General features: G+C 42.6%; 2 protein-coding genes across 4 annotated transcripts in view; one reads left to right on the top strand and one right to left on the bottom strand.

The window, feature by feature from the left end:
• Positions 1-10,669: 10,669 nt before the first annotated feature.
• On the bottom strand, positions 10,670-19,008 carry rpl4 (ribosomal protein L4). 2 transcript variants are annotated; one of them, XM_084186023.1, is made up of 11 exons: positions 18,705-18,772; positions 17,867-18,038; positions 17,093-17,199; positions 16,025-16,163; positions 13,717-13,841; positions 13,347-13,476; positions 12,612-12,768; positions 12,093-12,176; positions 11,653-11,773; positions 10,780-10,869; positions 10,670-10,749 (listed from the first exon to the last, which is right to left on the bottom strand). In XM_084186023.1, exons 1-11 carry the CDS (start codon positions 18,705-18,707, stop codon positions 10,729-10,731), a joined length of 1,149 nt encoding a protein of 382 aa, XP_084042149.1. In that variant the 5' UTR covers positions 18,708-18,772; the 3' UTR covers positions 10,670-10,728. The 2 variants fall into 2 exon arrangements, with proteins under 2 accessions (XP_084042149.1, XP_084042150.1); XM_084186024.1 differs by having other exon boundaries at positions 10,670-10,869; positions 18,705-19,008.
• zwilch (zwilch kinetochore protein) overlaps positions 18,997-20,183 on the top strand; it is a 45,660-nt gene continuing 44,473 nt past the window's right edge. Inside the window, exon 1 of one of the 2 annotated variants that reach the window (XM_084186005.1) lies at positions 18,997-19,374. In XM_084186005.1, coding sequence (XP_084042131.1) covers positions 19,325-19,374 — 50 coding nt within the window. In that variant the 5' untranslated portion in view covers positions 18,997-19,324. The remainder of the gene's footprint in view (positions 19,375-20,183) is intronic. The other variant, XM_084186006.1, reaches the window with a different exon arrangement.

Genomic DNA, 20,183 nt, shown 5'->3' with positions numbered 1-20,183 from the left:
TCAAATGCGAGGGGTTGAAGCTCATTGTCTAGAACTCTAATTGCTAGGGGGCTGGCTGGCCCATGTGGGGGGAAATGTAGGGAAAATGGCGCGGAAAATTCTACTTATTGATTATGCATGTATGAACTACACATTGACAGATCCAGCCCAAGGCGGGAGGTTTACAAAATACTGTCTTAGTCGCCGAAGTACCGGAGCATGTCTTTAATTTGATATTGTGAACATGCCAAAAATACAGTATTCTTGCATTATGTTTGACAAACAACTGAGCAGTAGGCTAATATGTTGAGAGAGATAGAATATAATAGAACAGATCAGAATAGAACAGATCAGAATAGAACATAACAGAATATAATAGAACACAATATAATAGATCAGAACAGAACACAATAGAACACAATAGAACACAATAGAACACAATAGAACACAATAGAACACAATAGAACAGAACACAATAGAACACAATAGAACAGAACACAATAGAACAGAACACAATAGAACACAATAGAACATAATAGAATATAATAGAACAGAAATATGATGGTATAAGAAGAGATGCATTGTTAATGGTATGACAAATAATCATATTTTTATGTTCCAAAGTTATTGCGTACTTCCTTTCTGCAGCAAAGTTACCTAAATTGGATAGAATGTGAAAACGTTGCCATTGTACTTGTGCCACCTTGTGTGTCACTACATTTAAAAGGGGCAAGGCAAATTGCTTGGAACGACAGCTTAATAACAGTAATGGTCTCTTATATGTTTCTGCCGCAGTGACCCAGAAGAGAAGTGTGAATAAAAATGAAGTGTTATCAAATGCCTCCTCAGATTCAGACGCTATATTTGTGCTCATGTCAATTTGACCCATTCAACCGTGGTACGATAGAAGAGACTGATACAGTGGGTCGGTATTGATACCTGCAGTTCTGTCGAGGTTGTTATGTTACCTCCATTAGATACTGTATATAAATATCACATATAAGCCGTATGGTTCAACAAACGCATACAGTAGATAAGTAGCCCACGTCCACTTCCTGTCGTGTGGAGAAGCGCGTCCTCTATTGGACTACAGCACATATATACCCACATCTGTTGACCAATCAACTAACAAAACATTTAGTTCCAAGAGTTGAAATGAAAGTCAAACGCTTCAACTTTTATTTCTGAACAGTTGTGTGTGTGTGAGCGAGAGGTGAGATTATATTGCTAAAATATTATTCTGAAAACTACAGCCAAAGCTTGTATGGAACCATCGCACAGGGATCCCAATAACTTGTTAGGTCCTGTCGGTGAGCACCAGAACCATTCTCTGTGGTGTCGTTGACAACAGCACACTTACTCAGTACTGCCGATTACACTGATCAACCACAACACGGAATGTACCACGGGGGATTCGAACCCACAACCCTTTGGTCCATAGTGCGGTGTCTTAACCACTGGTCCATCGAGCCACATTAGTTAAGCACTTGTGTAACCGGTGTGAAATGACTAGTTAGTTAGCGGTGCGCGCTGGTGGTATTTCAATCGGTGACAGCACTCGCTCTGAGACCTTGGAAGTAGTTGTTTCTCTTTGCTCTGCAAAAGTTGCAGCTTGTCATGAGCGATAGGGTAACGATGCTTCGAAGGGTGACTTGTTGTCGATGTGTGCAGAGGGTCCCTGGTTCAAGCCCGGAAAGGGACGGAAGCAACACTGTTACACTTGCCCATTAAAGATAAATACCCATCCGCTCTAAGCCAGATATTAGGTTGAAATAAAGCAACAAAAAAAGAGAATGAAATTAATGTTAAGTCATGCCTTTTACATTTACGTCATTTAGCAGACGCTCTTATCCAGAGCGACTTACAGTTAGTGAATACATGTTTTATATTTTTATACTGGAATCGAACCCACAATCCCTGCCGGCCATTCCCTCCCCTACCCTGGACCAATTGTGCGCCGCCCCATGAGTCTCCCGGCTGCGACAGAGCCTGGATTCGAACCAGGTTCTCTAATGGCACAGCTAGCACTGCGATGCAGTGCCTTAGACCACTGCGCCACTCAGGAGACAATAATCTTACCATAATCAAGGTTAGTTTGTTCAGCACTAGGCATACACACTTCTAAAATGTCTGAAAAAAAATCGAACTGGATTTTCAACTAGGAAACATTAAGCTTCTTGGCTTGAGTGGTTTTGGTCTTGTAAAGAAATCCTATTTTTCTGTTATTTTGTAGAGAGCTATTCGTGTACAGTACGATAATACCACTGTGGTCCAATAGGCGACGCGCTTCTCCACACTACACTGTCCGGAATATCGGTGTAAATATTGGCGTTGTAACATCTCACAACCATTCACCACCAGTGCCATCTTCACATTAACAAGTAGAGAAGCCAGAAAATAATCATCTATCTTTGTCAATATCATCTAGTCTGTTCAGTATTCTTATATCTGATTATTTTTGCACAAAGTCAGAGCGTATCCGCGTGAATTAGCCAATAATTTCTACTGATTCACATTCGATTTCACCTGTCATATGGGTGAGTTATTTAAACCCAGCTGAATTGGATCGTTTTCGACAGACAGCGGTAAAGTAAACAGCGGAGCAGAACAACACCCCGGTTATTTTGTCTGATCGGTTTGTCGTTTTTATAAACAAGTGAAAGAGGACAGGATGAAGAAGAGAAGAAAGCCTGAACCGATCCAACTCAACCCTATCCCGGTTGGAAACACTGTCAACGGCACCGGTGCCACTGAGTGAGTGGCGCAGTCTAGAGACAGGGCATTCTGGATGCGGTGGCAATGATTGATGTCAATCATTTCTGTCCCCATATTAGAAATATAAAATGTAAAAATAGTAAAGTAATCTTTAGCCTAAAAATTTGTCCCATTTGTACTTTATTTTACTTGAATTGGATGTGTATGGTTTTGTGTTGTAATTATAGTGTTATTAGTGTAGTGAGTGGATAAGCCAGTTAGTGTTCCAATGTTATTTACATGTTCTTTATTCTGCCTTATTGTGTGTGTGTGAGTGAGTGAGTGGATGTGTGAGTGTGTGAGGGTGGGGGGGGGGGGGGGGGGGTGCGCACTCAGAGCCATACATTAAGAGATATATGGCTAAAGATATGACTCCGCTTGTTTGCGTCCGTGTGTTACCATACCATGCTACAGGCTTTGGTTTGCCATTTCTATTTCGCGGTTGGACATTAGCATGTGTGGCGCACCGATTGGCATCACCTCGTTAGTCAGTATGTGTTACACCTGTGCTGGCTTGTCACCTCGTTAGTCAGTATGTGTTACAGCTGTGCTGGCTTGTCACCTCGTTAGTCAGTATGTGTTACACCTGTGCTGGCTCGTCACCTCGTTAGTCAGTATGTGTTACACCTGTGCTGGCTTGTCACCTCGTTAGTCAGTATGTGTTACACCTGTGCTGGCTCGTCACCTCGTTAGTCAGTATGTGTTACACCTGTGCTGGCTCGTCACCTCGTTAGTCAGTATGTGTTACACCTGTGCTGGCTTGTCATCTCGTTAGTCAGTATGTGTTACACCTGTGCTGGCTTGTCATCTCGTTAGTCAGTATGTGTTACACCTGTGCTGGCTCGTCACCTCGTTAGTCAGTATGTGTTACACCTGTGCTGGCTTGTCACCTCGTTAGTCAGTATGTGTTACACCTGTGCTGGCTTGTCACCTCGTTAGTCAGTATGTGTTACACCTGTGCTGGCTTGTCATGTCGTTAGTCAGTATGTGTTACACCTGTGCTGGCTTGTCATGTCGTTAGTCAGTATGTGTTACACCTGTGCTGGCTTGTCATCTCGTTAGTCAGTATGTGTTACACCTGTGCTGGCTCGTCACCTCGTTAGTCAGTGTGTGTTACACCTGTGCTGGCTCGTCACCTCGTTAGTCAGTATGTGTTACACCTGTGCTGGCTTGTCACCTCGTTAGTCAGTATGTGTTACACCTGTGCTGGCTCGTCACCTCGTTAGTCAGTATGTGTTACACCTGTGCTGGCTCGTCACCTCGTTAGTCAGTATGTGTTACACCTGTGCTGGCTTGTCATCTCGTTAGTCAGTATGTGTTACACCTGTGCTGGCTTGTCATCTCGTTAGTCAGTATGTGTTACACCTGTGCTGGCTCGTCACCTCGTTAGTCAGTATGTGTTACACCTGTGCTGGCTTGTCACCTCGTTAGTCAGTATGTGTTACACCTGTGCTGGCTTGTCACCTCGTTAGTCAGTATGTGTTACACCTGTGCTGGCTTGTCATGTCGTTAGTCAGTATGTGTTACACCTGTGCTGGCTTGTCATGTCGTTAGTCAGTATGTGTTACACCTGTGCTGGCTTGTCACCTCGTTAGTCAGAAGTTGTTTTAAGAGCGGCTGGCCCAACGCTCCAGTTGTCTTGAGAGAGGTGGAGGGTTAACACCTTTAGTTGGCGCTCCCTATTTGATTTCTAAAAACCAATCCTTTATCTGATGTCTTTAAGTTTGGTGTGGGTTTTAATTTAGTTTACCTCTTCTTGGGCAAATGTAGTGGGTCTCATGGTGGGTCTCATGGTGGGTGTCATGGTGGGTCTCATGGTGGGTCTCATGGTGGGTCTCATGGTGGGTCTCATGGTGGGTGTCATGGTGGGTCTCATGGTGGGTCTCATGGTGGGTCTCATGGTGGGTGTCATGGTGGGTGTCATGGTGGGTCTCATGGTGGGTCTCATGGTGGGTGTCATGGTGGGTGTCTTTTAGGTCCCAGGTGTTGTTGCTAGTCATCTTCCAGTGGACCCCCCCCCCCCATGAGTGCCTTTCAGAACCCATCCTAAAACCACCTGTTTTGGTTTGGTTGTTGGTCTTCTGTTAGTTCCCCTTTCTGTTTCAGCGACATTATTTGGTTTTCTTGCTGAGGAACGTAACAATAGACACAACTCAAAGAGCCTACCATGGGCACAACCATCTCCATCCATCTCCCATCAAAGAGCCTACCATGGGCACAACCATCTCCATCCTTCTCCCATTGTATTGGAATTACTGTCTTGTCATCAGGAGCTGCTGTCCTTCTGCAGGCAGACAGATCGTGGAATATAGGATGATGTCATGTGGTGTTGAGATGGAGGAAAGTGCTCCTGCGCTTCCAGTCAGTCCAGTCACACCAGACAACATCTGCTGTCCTGCAGTAGCCTAACGTAAGGATTAATGGAGGTGGTGATAACTTAACGTAAGGATTAATGGAGGTGGTGATAACTTAACGTAAGGATTAATGGAGGTGGTGATAACTTAACGTAAGGATTAATGGAGGTGGTGATAACTTAACGTAAGGATTAATGGAGGTGGTGATAACTTAACGTAAGGATTAATGGAGGTGGTGATAACCTAACGTAAGGATTAATGGAGGTGGTGATAACTTAACGTAAGGATGAATGGAGGTGGTGATAACTTAATGTAAGGATTAATGGAGGTGGTGATAACTTAACGTAAGGATGAATGGAGGTGGTGATAACTTAACGTAAGGATGAATGGAGGTGGTGATAACTTAACGTAAGGATTAATGGAGGTGGTGATAACTTAACGTAAGGATTAATGGAGGTGGTGATAACTTAACGTAAGGTTTAATGGAGGTGGTGATAACTTAACGTAAGGATTAATGGAGGTCTGGATAACTTAACGTAAGGATTAATGGAGGTGGTGATAACTTAACGTAAGGATTAATGGAGGTGGTGATAACTTAACGTAAGGATTAATGGAGGTGGTGATAACTTAACGTAAGGATTAATGGAGGTGGTGATAACTTAACGTAAGGATGAATGGAGGTGGTGATAACTTAATGTAAGGATTAATGGAGGTGGTGATAACTTAACGTAAGGATTAATGGAGGTGGTGATAACTTAACGTAAGGATTAATGGAGGTGGTGATAACCTAACGTAAGGATTAATGGAGGTGGTGATAACTTAACGTAAGGATGAATGGAGGTGGTGATAACTTAATGTAAGGATTAATGGAGGTGGTGATAACTTAACGTAAGGATTAATGGAGGTGGTGATAACTTAACGTAAGGATTAATGGAGGTGGTGATAACTTAACGTAAGGATTAATGGAGGTGGTGATAACTTAACGTAAGGATGAATGGAGGTGGTGATAACTTAACGTAAGGATGAATGGAGGTGGTGATAACTTAACGTAAGGATGAATGGAGGTGGTGATAACTTAACGTAAGGATTAATGGAGGTGGTGATAACTTAACGTAAGGATTAATGGAGGTGGTGATAACTTAACGTAAGGTTTAATGGAGGTGGTGATAACTTAACGTAAGGATTAATGGAGGTCTGGATAACTTAACGTAAGGATTAATGGAGGTGGTGATAACTTAACGTAAGGATTAATGGAGGTGGTGATAACTTAACGTAAGGATTAATGGAGGTGGTGATAACCTAACGTAAGGATTAATGGAGGTGGTGATAACCTAACGTAAGGATTAATGGAGGTGGTGATAACTTAACGTAAGGATGAATGGAGGTGGTGATAACTTAACGTAAGGATGAATGGAGGTGGTGATAACTTAACGTAAGGATTAATGGAGGTGGTGATAACCTAACGTAAGGATTAATGGAGGTGGTGATAACTTAACGTAAGGTTTAATGGAGGTGGTGATAACTTAACGTAAGGATGAATGGAGGTGGTGATAACTTAACGTAAGGATGAATGGAGGTGGTGATAACTTAACGTAAGGATTAATGGAGGTGGTGATAACTTAACGTAAGGATTAATGGAGGTGGTGATAACTTAACGTAAGGATTAATGGAGGTGGTGATAACTTAACGTAAGGATTAATGGTGGTGATAACTTAACGTAAGGATTAATGGAGGTGGTGATAACTTAACGTAAGGATTAATGGAGGTGGTGATAACTTAACGTAAGGATGAATGGAGGTGGTGATAACTTAACGTAAGGATTAATTGAGGTGGGGATAACTTAACGTAAGGATTAATGGAGGTGGTGATAACTTAACGTAAGGATTAATGGAGGTGGTGATAACTTAACGTAAGGATTAATGGAGGTGGTGATAACCTAACGTAAGGATTAATGGAGGTGGTGATAACTTAACGTAAGGTTTAATGGAGGTGGTGATAACTTAACGTAAGGATTAATGGAGGTGGTGATAACTTAACGTAAGGATTAATGGAGGTGGTGATAACTTAACGTAAGGATTAATGGAGGTGGTGATAACTTAACGTAAGGATTAATGGAGGTGGTGATAACCTAACGTAAGGATTAATGGAGGTGGTGATAACTTAACGTAAGGATTAATGGAGGTGGTGATAACTTAACGTAAGGATTAATGGAGGTGGTGATAACTTAACGTAAGGATTAATGGAGGTGGTGATAACTTAACGTAAGGATTAATGGAGGTGGTGATAACTTAACGCAAGGATGAATGGAGGTGGTGATAACTTAACGTAAGGATGAATGGAGGTGGTGATAACTTAACGTAAGGATTAATGGAGGTGGTGATAACCTAACGTAAGGATTAATGGAGGTGGTGATAACTTAACGTAAGGTTTAATGGAGGTGGTGATAACTTAACGTAAGGATTAATGGAGGCGATGATAACTTAACGTAAGGATTAATGGAGGTGGTGATAACTTAATGTAAGGATTAATGGAGGTGGTGATAACTTAACGTAAGGATTAATGGTGGTGATAACTTAACGTAAGGATTAATGGAGGTGGTGATAACTTAACGTAAGGATTAATGGAGGTGGTGATAACTTAACGTAAGGATTAATGGAGGTGGTGATAACCTAACGTAAGGATTAATGGAGGTGGTGATAACTTAACGTAAGGATTAATGGAGGTGGTGATAACCTAACGTAAGGATTAATGGAGGTGGTGATAACTTAACGTAAGGATTAATGGAGGTGGTGATAACTTAACGTAAGGATGAATGGAGGTGGTGATAACTTAACGTAAGGATGAATGGAGGTGGTGATAACTTAACGTAAGGATGAATGGAGGTGGTGATAACTTAACGTAAGGATGAATGGAGGTGGTGATAACTTAACGTAAGGATTAATGGAGGTGGTGATAACTTAACGTAAGGATGAATGGAGGTGGTGATAACTTAACGTAAGGATTAATGGAGGTGGTGATAACTTAACGTAAGGATTAATGGAGGTGGTGATAACTTAACGTAAGGATGAATGGAGGTGGTGATAACTTAACGTAAGGATGAATGGAGGTGGTGATAACTTAACGTAAGGATTAATGGAGGTGGTGATAACTTAACGTAAGGATTAATGGAGGTGGTGATAACTTAACGTAAGGATTAATGGAGGTGGTGATAACTTAACGTAAGGATTAATGGAGGTGGTGATAACTTAACGTAAGGATTAATGGAGGTGGTGATAACTTAACGTAAGGATTAATGGAGGTGGTGATAACTTAACGTAAGGATTAATGGAGGTGGTGATAACTTAACGTAAGGATGAATGGAGGTGGTGATAACTTAACGTAAGGATTAATGGAGGTGGTGATAACTTAACATAAGGATTAATGGAGGTGGTGATAACCTAACGTAAGGATTAATGGAGGCGGTGAACTGTTGTGACAACACACTAGTTCTCAGAGACCTGAGAGAAGTATAGTCCTAGGAATGCGTCCCAAATGCCACCCTATTCCCGATATAATGCACTACTTTTGACCCCCATGGTTTCAGGTCTGCTTGATCGGACCACTTCCTCGTTCAGCCACGACTCCGTGAAACATAGGATATTACAGTTCTTTAGGTTCCGTTGATAAGTTAGCCTTGAACGGAGCTTGTCTAGTTTGTTCTCCAGTGATTGTACTTTTACCAATTGAACAGAAAGTAGAGGCGGATTATTCACTCGCCGCCGGTATTTCATCAGTACTTATTTTCCACCATTATTTGCAAATAAATTCATAAAAAATCCTACAAATGTGATTTTCTGGATATTTTTTCTCAATTTGTCTGTCATAGTTGACGTGTACCTATGATGAAAATTACAGGCCTCATCTTTTTAAGTGGGAGAACATGCACAATTGGTGGCTGACTAAATAATTTTCCCCCCCACTGTATATAAAAATATATATTTCATAAGTATTCAGACCCTTTGTTATGAGACTCGAAATTGAGCTCTGGTGCATCCTGTTTCCATTGATCATCCTTGAGATGTTTCTACAACTTGATTGGAGTCCACCTGTGGTAAATTCAATTGATTGGACATGATTTGGAAAGGCACACACCTGTCTATATAAGGTCCCACTGTTGACAGTGCATGTCAGAGCAAAAACCAAGCCATGAGGTCGAAGGAATTATCCGTAGACTCTTCCTAGAGCTGGCCGCCCGGCCAATCTGAGCAATCGGGGGGAAAAGGGCCTTGGTCAGGGAGGTGACCAAGAACCCAATGGTCACTGACAGAGCTCCAGAGTTCCTCTGTGGAGATCGGAGAACCTTTCAGGACAACCATCTCTGCAGCACTCCACCAATCAGGCTTTTATGGTAGTGGCCAGACGGAAGTTGCTCCTCAGTAAAAGGCACATGACAGCCCGCTTGGAGTTTGCCAAAAGGCACCTAAAGGACTCTCAGACCATGAGAAACAAGATTCTCTGGTCTGATGAACCCAAGATTGAACTCTTTGGCCTGAATGCCAAGCGTCACATCTGGAGGAAACCTGGCACCATCCCTACTGTGAAGCATGGTGGTGGCAGCATCATGCTGTGGGAATGTTTTTCAGCGGCAGGGACTGGGAGACTAGTCAGGATCGAGGCAAAGATGAACGCATCAAAGTACAGAGATCCTTGATGAAAACCTGCTCCAGAGCGCTCAGGACCTCAGACTGGGGCGAAGGTTCACCTTCCAATAGGACAACGACCCTAAACACACAGCCAAGACAACACAGGAGTGGCTTCAGGACAAGTCTCTGAATGTCCTTGAGTGGCCCAGCCAGAGCCTGGACTTGAACCCGATCGAACATCTCTGGAGAGACCTGAAAATAGCTGTGCAGCGACGCTTCCCATCCAACCTGACAGAGCTTGAGAGGATCTGCAGAGAAGAATGGGAGAAACTCCCCAAATACAGGTGTGCCAAGCTTATAGCGTCATACCCAAGAAGACTCAAGGCTGTAATCGCTGCCAAAGGTGCTTCAACAAAGTACTGAGTAAAGGGTCTGAATACTTATGTGTTATTTATTTTTATAAATTCACAGAACATCTAAAGACCTGTTTTTTCTTTGTCATTATGGGGTATTGTGTGTAGATTGATGAGAAGAAAACGATTTAATCAATATTAGAATAAGGCTGTAACGTAACAAAATGTGGAGAAAGGGAAAGGGTCTGAATAAGGAACACAAACGCAGCGTGTTCAAGTCATTGACACAATAACCTTCTACTTAACGGATGAGTTAGGAACGCCCCTCACCTGGTTGTCCAGGTCTTAAGGATGAGTTAGGAACGCCCCTCACCTGGTTGTCCAGGTCTTAAGGATGAGTTAGGAACGCCACTCACCTGGTTGTCAGGGTCTTAAGGATGAGTTAGCAACGCCCCTCACCTGGTTGTCCAGGTCTTAAGGATGAGTTAGGAACGCCCCTCACCTGGTTGTCCAGGTCTTAAATTGGACACATTCAAATGACATAACTAGAACCAACACACACTGCTCTCCATATGTATTTAACATTAAAAAAAAAAGACAAATAGGATGATTTTGTTTAGATTTTATTTGAAACCATCTGAACACCAGTCTGTTAGAAGAGCCGCTTTATGCCTTGACGGGGGCTGCCTTGGCGGGGGCTGCCTTGACGGGGGCTGCCTTGGCCGGGGCTGCCTTGGCCGGGGCTGCCTTGGCCGGGGCTGCCTTCTTGGCCGGCTTCTTCTTGGGCTTCAGCATCTTGGCCTTGATCTGTGGGTAGGGAGAGACACTCATGTAGACAGGACCTGGATGTATGGAGGTATTCATACTAGTAGTCACCAACTACCACATTATGGGTCATAATACCCATAAAACCTAGCAGTCAAACAGAGAATTGGTTCCAATAGCTTCTCCACCATTGATTTTTCCCCATAGGGGGATTTTTTTTTAGAAACACTTCAAAATAAGGTCTGTGTTTCATGTAGGCTGACCCTGGCGTGACGTTTTGACAGCCGTGTAATTCTCTAGGACCAGGTGACTTTAAAAACACGCCAACTCACCCCCCCCCCCCCCCCCCCCACACACAAACATAGTACATCAGTAGAGTAATAATGTAATGTTTTATTTATGATGTAGACCCTTTAGGTGTGATTTAATTGTTTTATTCCGGTTTTGACCCCAGGAACGGCTGCTGCCAATGGGGATCCTAATAAATACTATTGATAAATTGGGGCTGGTTTCCCCAGATACAGATTAAGCTTAGTCCTAGGGTAAAATATTTGATTAAGCTTAGTCCTACGGTAAAATATTTGAGATTCTCCACTGAGCATGCTTAGTCCAGGACTAAGCTTAATCTGTGCCCGGGAAACCAGCCCTCGAAATATATAGCCTTGTTCTGAGGGACAAAAGCCTACTTGTCGGCCAGTTTCCATATTATCCAGGTCTTTATATCCAACAAATAGCCATCGGCCATCTTGGGTCCAGTTTCCTTATTATAAAGCTCTTCATGTGCAACCTGAGGGCCATAGCCGGCCATTTTGGTGGTATACTCACAGCCGGGTCATGCAGCAGGATGGCTTGACGTCTGGCTGTCTTGGCGTAGGGGTTCAGCTTCATCATTATTCTCAGGTTCTTCAGAGGGTTCTTCTTCAGGACCCTGCGCCTGATCTTCTTGCTGTGAGGAGACAGGAGAGACGGGGTCAGTAGGAGGGAGAATCTGTTGATATTCTGTGGTCCATGTGTTGAGAATGGTTGCACCTCAAAATAGCACACCATTTCCTATAAAGTGCACTACTTTTGACCAAAGCCAAAATTGGCTGTACGGTCATGCTCAGGACTTCCATTAAAAATCAGGATTCAGAAACACGGACCTGAAGTGGAACCTCATCATGGCTTCATATCACAGTGGGAGCATAACGTACTACAGTACCCATAATGCTCTGTACTACAGTACCCATAATGCTCTGTACTATATAAAAGTGAGCAGGGCTTACTTTGGTGCACGAAGTGCTTTCTGGATCTCCTCACTCTTCAGAATCCTGCTCAGATCTGTGTTGGTCATCTTGTGCATGGGCAGACTGGAGGAGAGACAGAGAGAGAGCGAGAGAGAGAGGGAGAGAGAGAGAGAGAGGGAGAGAGAGGGAGGGAGAGAGAGAGAGAGAGAGGGAGAGAGAGAGGGAGAGAGAGGGAGAGAGAGGGAGAGAGAGGGAGGGAGAGAGGGAGAGAGGGAGAGAGGCCAACGGTCAGGTCAGAACATAATTTACCTCTTATGATTGTTAGTGAGCAGCATGTGGTTTAGCAGCAGACCATTATAGAGCCTTTCACCAAAACTCAGAACTTCTGGTAGATATCAGGATTCAGAAACACGGACCGAAGTGGAAGCTCATCACTGTAGAAAATTAAAAAGCTCTCAAATCTGTTACCAACTCTGCTCACTACAACCCCAGATTAGCAACTTAAAATTTCAACCAGTTTTACTGGCTGGGACGCTACATAACCCTCATTTGACTCACTTGTAGTCCACCTTGAGAGAGGCAGATTTGCGCCAGGTTCCGTAAAGCTGGTCCAGCTTGCGGAAGGCGGACTCGGTCCAGATACAGAAGCGACCGACGTGACCACCGGGGGCGAGCCGGAGCAGGTTCAGCTTGTTCACGTTCTGCAGGGTGATACCTGGGAGAACGACCATCAAATACAAATTAATAAACATTGTGCCAATTTAACCCGATGCTTAAATCTACAGTGGAAAATATGCAATCAAAAAGAAAAAAGTATTCATTATTTTACAGAGAACTAGTATCCATTGACATTTTGTATTCAGTTTCATGAGTGAAAAGGTTGGGCTCAGAACGTCCATTGAAATCACGGTGTTCAGAAACATGGACCTGACGTGCGAAGTCACCATACACTACATGGCCAAAAGTATGTGGACAGCCCTTCAAATTAGTGGATTCAGCCACACCCGTTGCTGACAGGTGTATAAAAATCAAGCACACGACCATGCAATCTCCATAGACAAACACAGGCAGTAGAATGGCCTTACTGAAGAACTCAGTGACTTTCAATGTGGCACCGTCATAGGTGACCCCACCCACCCACACCAGGGGAGACCCCACCCACCCACACCAGGGGAGACCCCACCCACCCACTCCAGGGGAGACCCCACCCACCCACTCCAGGGGAGACCCCACCCACCCACTCCAGGGGAGACCCCACCCACCCACACCAGGGTAGACTCTACCAATACATACCAGGGATGTTTCTGAATGCCTTGGTGACGCCTTGGTCTTGGTTGTAGATGATGCACGGTCCTTTGCGCTGGATACGCCTGCGATTCCTCATCTTTCCTTTACCGGCACGCATGCGCTGGGACGCGTACACCTGCACAGATCCACAATATCACGGATCATCTCATGTCAACAAAAGGAGACAACAGCCGTGCTTTTATGTTGCTAATATCAGGGATTTGTTATGCTCAGGACTTCACATTAAATATCAGGATTCAGAAACACGGACCTGAAGTGGAACCTCATCATGGCTTCGTATCACTATACAGAACAAACGCACGAAAAGTCAACGAGGACCAGTGAGACAGTATTAAGTATAGCTAATATTATTAACCTTCTTGATGTCGTTCCAGGCCTTGAGTTTCTTCAGCAGAAGCACAGCCTCCTTTGTCTTCTTGTAACCTTCCACTTTATCTTCAACTACCAGGGGAACCTCTGGGATCTCCTCAATCCGGTGTCCTGGAGGAAGGAGACCATCCAGTACAGGCTTCGGATTGTTATACAGATCCTTTTTGTTCTAAATGCTACAAGTTATTTTGCTCAGAAATTTTTATACATCTACATGTCCTGAAGGAAAAATGACAAGATTAGAACCTTTCTAATTAGGGTTGAGCAGTATCAAGATCCCCATTCTGTTTCTGTACCGTACTAGGATATACGGTATTACCGGCAGTGTACACAAGGGGGTGCTATTCCAAAGGTTTAAAAAAAATAAGTAAAATATGCTAAAACTACAGGCGAATTCCCATAGATGATGCTAGCTAAATGCTAACACACGAATATAAGGACAGACAACCCGGTTCATAAAATTATACAACAGTTAAACTACTCCCACTTGATCGTCTGCACTAAACAAGAAGCTTGATCTCGCAAGCTATCCGCCTACAGCTAGCAAGTTAGCAAACCAAATGCATAGCTGGAGAAAATGTATGGCACATCTTAGTTAACTTCTAGTTAAGATATTTAGCTGGCAAACTGAACTTCAAGTGTAACTTGATCACCCGCTGCTGCGCAACACTGGATCAAACATACTGTGAGACAGGCTCAATTTAATTTAGAATAAAAATAAATACTTGACGGGATTTCAAAATACCCCAGGAGCCTGTATACCACCCAGGTTTCTAATACGTGTTCACGATACCAGAAAAATGTAGCTAAGTTGAGTGCATCTCACATTACTTTTGGGTTGTAATCATAATGCTCACATGAATATATGTTAATGTCACTGTCACTCAAAATTTAGTTCCTAGTAGAATAACGTTACAATGCAAATGTCATGTTAAGAAAATGTATTTTATATTAATACTGCCCACGAAAAAGGTTCAGACAAACTCAATCCGCATATGGTGGTCCTCTGTAGCTCAGCTGGTAGAGCACGGCGCTTGTAACGCCAGGGTAGTGGGTTCGATCCCCGGGACCACCCATGCACAAAAATGTATGCACGCATGACTAAGTCGCTTTGGATAAAAGCGTCTGCTAAATGGCATATTATTATTATATGACGCGAGACATTTGACAGAAGTACCGAAAGTAACAAATTCTAGTACCGAACCATTTGTCACGTTATAGTAGCGAAGTACTGAGCTTTTGTTATGCAACACTAATGGCTACAACTCAAGTAACAGCTACATTATTATATATTATTATTTTACATTTTAGTCATTTAGCAGACGCTCTTATCCAGAGCGACTTACAGGAGCAATTAGGGTTAAGTGCCTTGCTCAAGGATACACAGATTAGTCGGCTCGGGGATTAGAACCAGCGACCTTTCGGTTACTGGCACAACGCTCTTAACCACTAAGCTACCTGCCGCCACATGTACAGCTTCTCTAGTACAGGCTGTTAATGTTAAAAAGACATCTTGCTCAGAATTATTATTTCGTCAACCCACCGTGGCAGCTGTAAGACAGTCGGCAAACCGTCACCGCACACAGAGTCAGACGCAAATTACACCATCATAGCAAGTCTGGATGGACATTACAAGAGCCTGCGATTGTAGCCACATTTTTATTCATTGGGATTTTTTTTTTTTAATTAATATTTTGTAAAAGGTACAAAATATTAATTAATATTGAATTTTCAATTCGTTGTATTTCACATACATAACTAAGTTTGCTACGGATAGTCCTAAGTATTTCCCTCTTTGTAAGTTTGTTAATTTTATCTCTTACCATACCTTGCCAAATACATTTTGAAACTGCACTATGAAGTTCATTCCAATAGCCTGAAGGGGGAGCCACGGGAAGCATTAAACTACCAAAATTAAGCCGTGGCAATATATTCAATTTGACAATAGATATTCTGCCAGTTAAAGCAACTGGGATATCAATCCATCTATGGAGATGGGATTTAATTGATTTGAGCGTTCTGTTAACGTTTCTGGCAACGGCTTATCTAAGAAAGGAAATATATCTACTCCTAAATATTTACAATTGGAAACGATTGGGATTCCATAAGTAGAGATTGAGTCCTTCATCTGGGTTGAGAGGCAGTGGGGCATAAATACACACAGAACAGGTCTCTAACAAAATGATTCTCTAACGAGAAACCAAAAAACGTAAATGAAAAATCTATATTTGGGGTCCATAACACTGCTAAAAACTAACACAAAGCTGTGCATCAACGGATGGTGGGCGGCGTACCTTTGGACATGACGAGAGCGGGCAGGGCGGAGGCGGCCAGGGCGGAGCAGATGGCGTAACGCTTCTGGGTGGTGTTGATCCTGCGGTGCCAGCGGCGCCAGGTCTTGGTGGGGGCGAACATGCGCCCTCCACGACACATCTACAGTCAACCAGGGTCAAGGAAATCTAGCAAGCAACACTAATGGATGAAGAAACTTCTGGAAGAGCTTCTGGACACGTTTAGCCAGGGCATCGCCATGATTGTGCGTTTTTAGTTCGGGAAACCGGCCCAAATGTTTGCGAGTATCTTGCTCAGACTCAAGGTTCGTCAGCCACTTGTGCCAGCTTATGACATCAGGCATAATGTCACTGATCACAGTGTAGGACGCAAATTACACCATCACTGCAAGCCTCCGAATGTCTGCCTACCTCAGCATGAACCACCATGTGCTGTGTTCATTAGACGACAAACGGATGAAAAAAATGTTATGAGCAATCAGTATTTGTACAATAACTGACTCCCACTGCAAAACGTTTTGTTGCGATGTGCCCTAATGAACACAGACCAGGTAGCCCATATCTATACCCACAGACATTGTGAGATTTAAGGAGACGATAAAAGGAAATTACCATATTTTTTTTTACAACCAAATCTGTATTTTGGATGTAAATATCATGTTATATGAGTGTCCAGACACTTGTGATGCAACGTTATTTTATTTTTAAACGTCCCAATCAGCGATAGACTTCCTCATCCTGCAGTATGGGGGCTATAATAAAACATTAAAAGCTCCCAAAAAACACACTTTTAGAAATGGCAAAGCTTTAAGTATAGTGATAGAGGTCTTTAGAGGTTGTACACATGAAGCAGTCAACCCGAAATTGAGATTACAATTATTTTTGGGCGACTTCAGCGATACCGCTCCCTCCATTCTCCACGCAGGCTACAGGGAGAACGGCAAAGCTGGATAGGATAATCTTAAGTGCCTGGACAGTTCTATAACATGCCATTTACATCCAAAATACAGGTTTGGTTGTAAACAGTTGACTTCACCTTGAAGGGGAATGTTAACCTGTCAGAGAGGATACATTCCCGAAGGCTCCCTGTCCAGAGCGGTGGGTACCACCTCCCCTCACACGGGGTATACGGGCCACGGCCCGGCCTGTACCCCAGGACTCAGCACTGGTCTGGTGACCTGGAACACATAACAACCTTTGTGTGTCAATGGATACATATACTGAACATAAATATAAAATGCAATTTAATTTACAAATATTTTACAGAGTTAGTTCATATAAAAAAAAGAAACCCGTCAATAGAAATAAATTCATTAAGCCCTATTCTAGGATTTCAAATGACCGGGAATACAGACGTTGGGAGGCGGCTTATGGTAGAGAAATGAACATTCAATTTTCTGGCAACTACTAAAATTGACATTTCTTCAGTCAGCATGCCAATTGCACGCTCCCTCCAAAACTTGAGACATCTGTGGCATTGTGCTGTGTGACAATCATGCTGTTTAATCAGCTTCTTGATATGCCACACCTGTCAGGTGGATGGATAATGCTCACTAACAAGGATGTAAACTAATTTGGGCACAATTTTAGAGAAATAAACTTTATGAGTATGGAAACTTTCTGGAATATTTTATTTCAGCGCATTAAACACGGGATCAACACTTTACATGTTGCTTTTATCTTTTTTGTTCAGTGGTACAGGTGAAAGCCCTTCAGAACTTCTAGTATAATCAGGTTTCAGAAACACGGACCGAAGTTAAAACTCATCACCAAAGCTTTCACCTGTCTCCAAAAACTACAAAGCATTCCTTATTTGATTGAATAAATGTTGAAAAGATCACTCACCGGCCAGTCCGCTGACGGCATAGGGCTGACGACTGTTCTTGCGCATGTTGGTGTGCACGAAGTTGACAATGTCGGGGCGGATGGGAGCCTTGAACACCGCAGGCATAACGACATTTTTGCCTGAGCTTTCTCCTTTCTCGGAGTAGATCGAGATTAAAGGCCGGGCACAAGCCTACGGGAGAGAAAAAAAAAAGTCAAAATCAGATGCAAGTTCTTACAACGTACCTAATCGTATGTTGCTAATTAGCCAACGACACGCTACATGTCACATTATTAACGTTACCTAGCTACATGTAGCTAATGATCATCTTGCTCAGACTCAGTTATCGTCATTCACTTGCGCCAGTATATGACAGTAGGCATCTGTCGACTGATTGCAAAGTAGGACGCAAATTACACCATCATAGCAAGTACATGTAAAATCCTGATTTTCTCAGTCCCGCTAGCCGCCATGCTAGTACCTAGCTAGCTAGCACGCTAACCAGATCATTTGTCAGTTTCGGATTAATTATCTGTAGCTGGCTAGCTAGTTGGCTAGCTTCCGCAAATATGTAAGTGATCTACAGTTTACTAAGTACATATTCAAAACATTTGCGTGAAGAAATGTGTACTGGTTTACGAACTTCACGTATATTTGAGAAAACCCGGCTATACGGCCTGTGGTTGAAGAGCCCAAAACGGCTCCACGTGTCAAACTTCGTTCAAAGATTACCATAGAATAAGTTAAATTGTATTGTCTAACAAACACATTGGCTTGAGAAGTCTTTTGTTTTTGCAATATAGATTAATCGCTAATATTAAAATGGTATTTGCTGATGAAAGAAGCTAGAATTCTCACCATTTTTATATGTTTTGTCTCGGCTCGCCTGGAACCACGCTCCTTACTCAATGGCGGCCACAGTGGAAAAGGAAGTTGGCAAGGCAACTCACAGGATACATGCTTCCGACAACGTCACACTTCCGACAACTGAAACTTTCAATACATTCAATACTACATAGAGGCATATTTTTTCGATTCTAAGTCTATATATGTACTCTTTCAATTTATGAACATTTAATATCGAACTTGGAAATACTATACAACGGCGGAAAAAAATGTACATAAATGGGATTACCTAGGTCCTTACTGCGCAGTACGGCGGAGGAAACAAGTGTGGTGACCGGACTACTTTCGTAATAATTATTTCCTGAAATTATATATTTTTTTCTTAAATGTAGCTACCACACGAGCCAGTTGCGTGACAATACGTATTTTGTCTTACACTTTTTTTGTAAAAATATTAAAAGATCAAAAATAGTTTGTGTTCGTAGTGCCGACTGATGACGTCAATAGTTCACTGGCTGTATTGGCGCGAAACGTCAAATTCAATCGTAGCTCCAACTTTTATTTAACGTTTTTTTTTAAACTTCATAACACCAACTAGCATTACTATTTTTGGTAACTAGCTACCTAATGAAATGGGCTCCAAGATCATCGCCGACGCTTTACAGTTTTCGAAAATGCTTCGGTGAGTTCACGTTTTTTAAATGTGTGGCTAGCTACTCTGTCTCCTGTTTGATATTCTTTACTTAGCTAGCTAGCTAACGTAACTAAGTTAACTAAACACTGATTAGTGCCAGCAACAGTTTAGTGGAGGAGGAATAATGGTCTGGGGCTGTTTTTCATGGTTCGGGCCCCTTAGTTCCAGTGAAGGGAAATATTAACGCTACAGTATACAATTACATTATAGGGCGATTATGTGCTTCCAAGTTTGTGGAATAGTGTATAAGAGGAAGACAGAGGATGGAGAGAGAGTGGTCAGCGGAGATGAATGAATTGAGCAAGAAAGGAACAGTGAAGACCGAGATGTATGTGTAAATTAATGTTTAATTCATAGGCTCTGCTGTTAATCCACTATTCGTATGTTAGCCTATATATTAGGCCTAGCCTACTACAGTGAATTTAGACGACAACCACCTGTGCAAATGAGACAAAACAAGATTTTTGAAGCACGTTTTGTGCCATTTAATTTAAGTTGAACATCGCTAAATGCTTCCAGTTTAATTAAATGTGCAATTTAAAAAAGTATAATGTCTAGGCATATTTAATGAAACCCTGGCTGTTGGCATGCATTTACATTTAAGTCATTTAGCAGACGCTCTTATCCAGAGCGACTTACAAATTGGTGCATTCAATTTAGGATAGCCAGTGGGATAACCACTCCCTTTTAAAAAAAAATTAATGGTGGGGGGGTAGAATGATTACTGTTATACTATTCCAGGTATTCCTTTTAGAGTTGGGGTTTCAAGTGTCTCCGGAAGGTGGTCAGTGAATCCA

The sequence above is a fragment of the Coregonus lavaretus genome (genome assembly GCF_964263955.1).
Source record: "Coregonus lavaretus genome assembly, chromosome: 21".
In the NCBI taxonomy this organism is placed as follows: Eukaryota; Metazoa; Chordata; class Actinopteri; order Salmoniformes; family Salmonidae; genus Coregonus; species Coregonus lavaretus.
The sequence above is the reverse complement of the archived record's forward strand: the minus strand, read 5'-3'. Positions and strand labels throughout refer to the sequence as shown.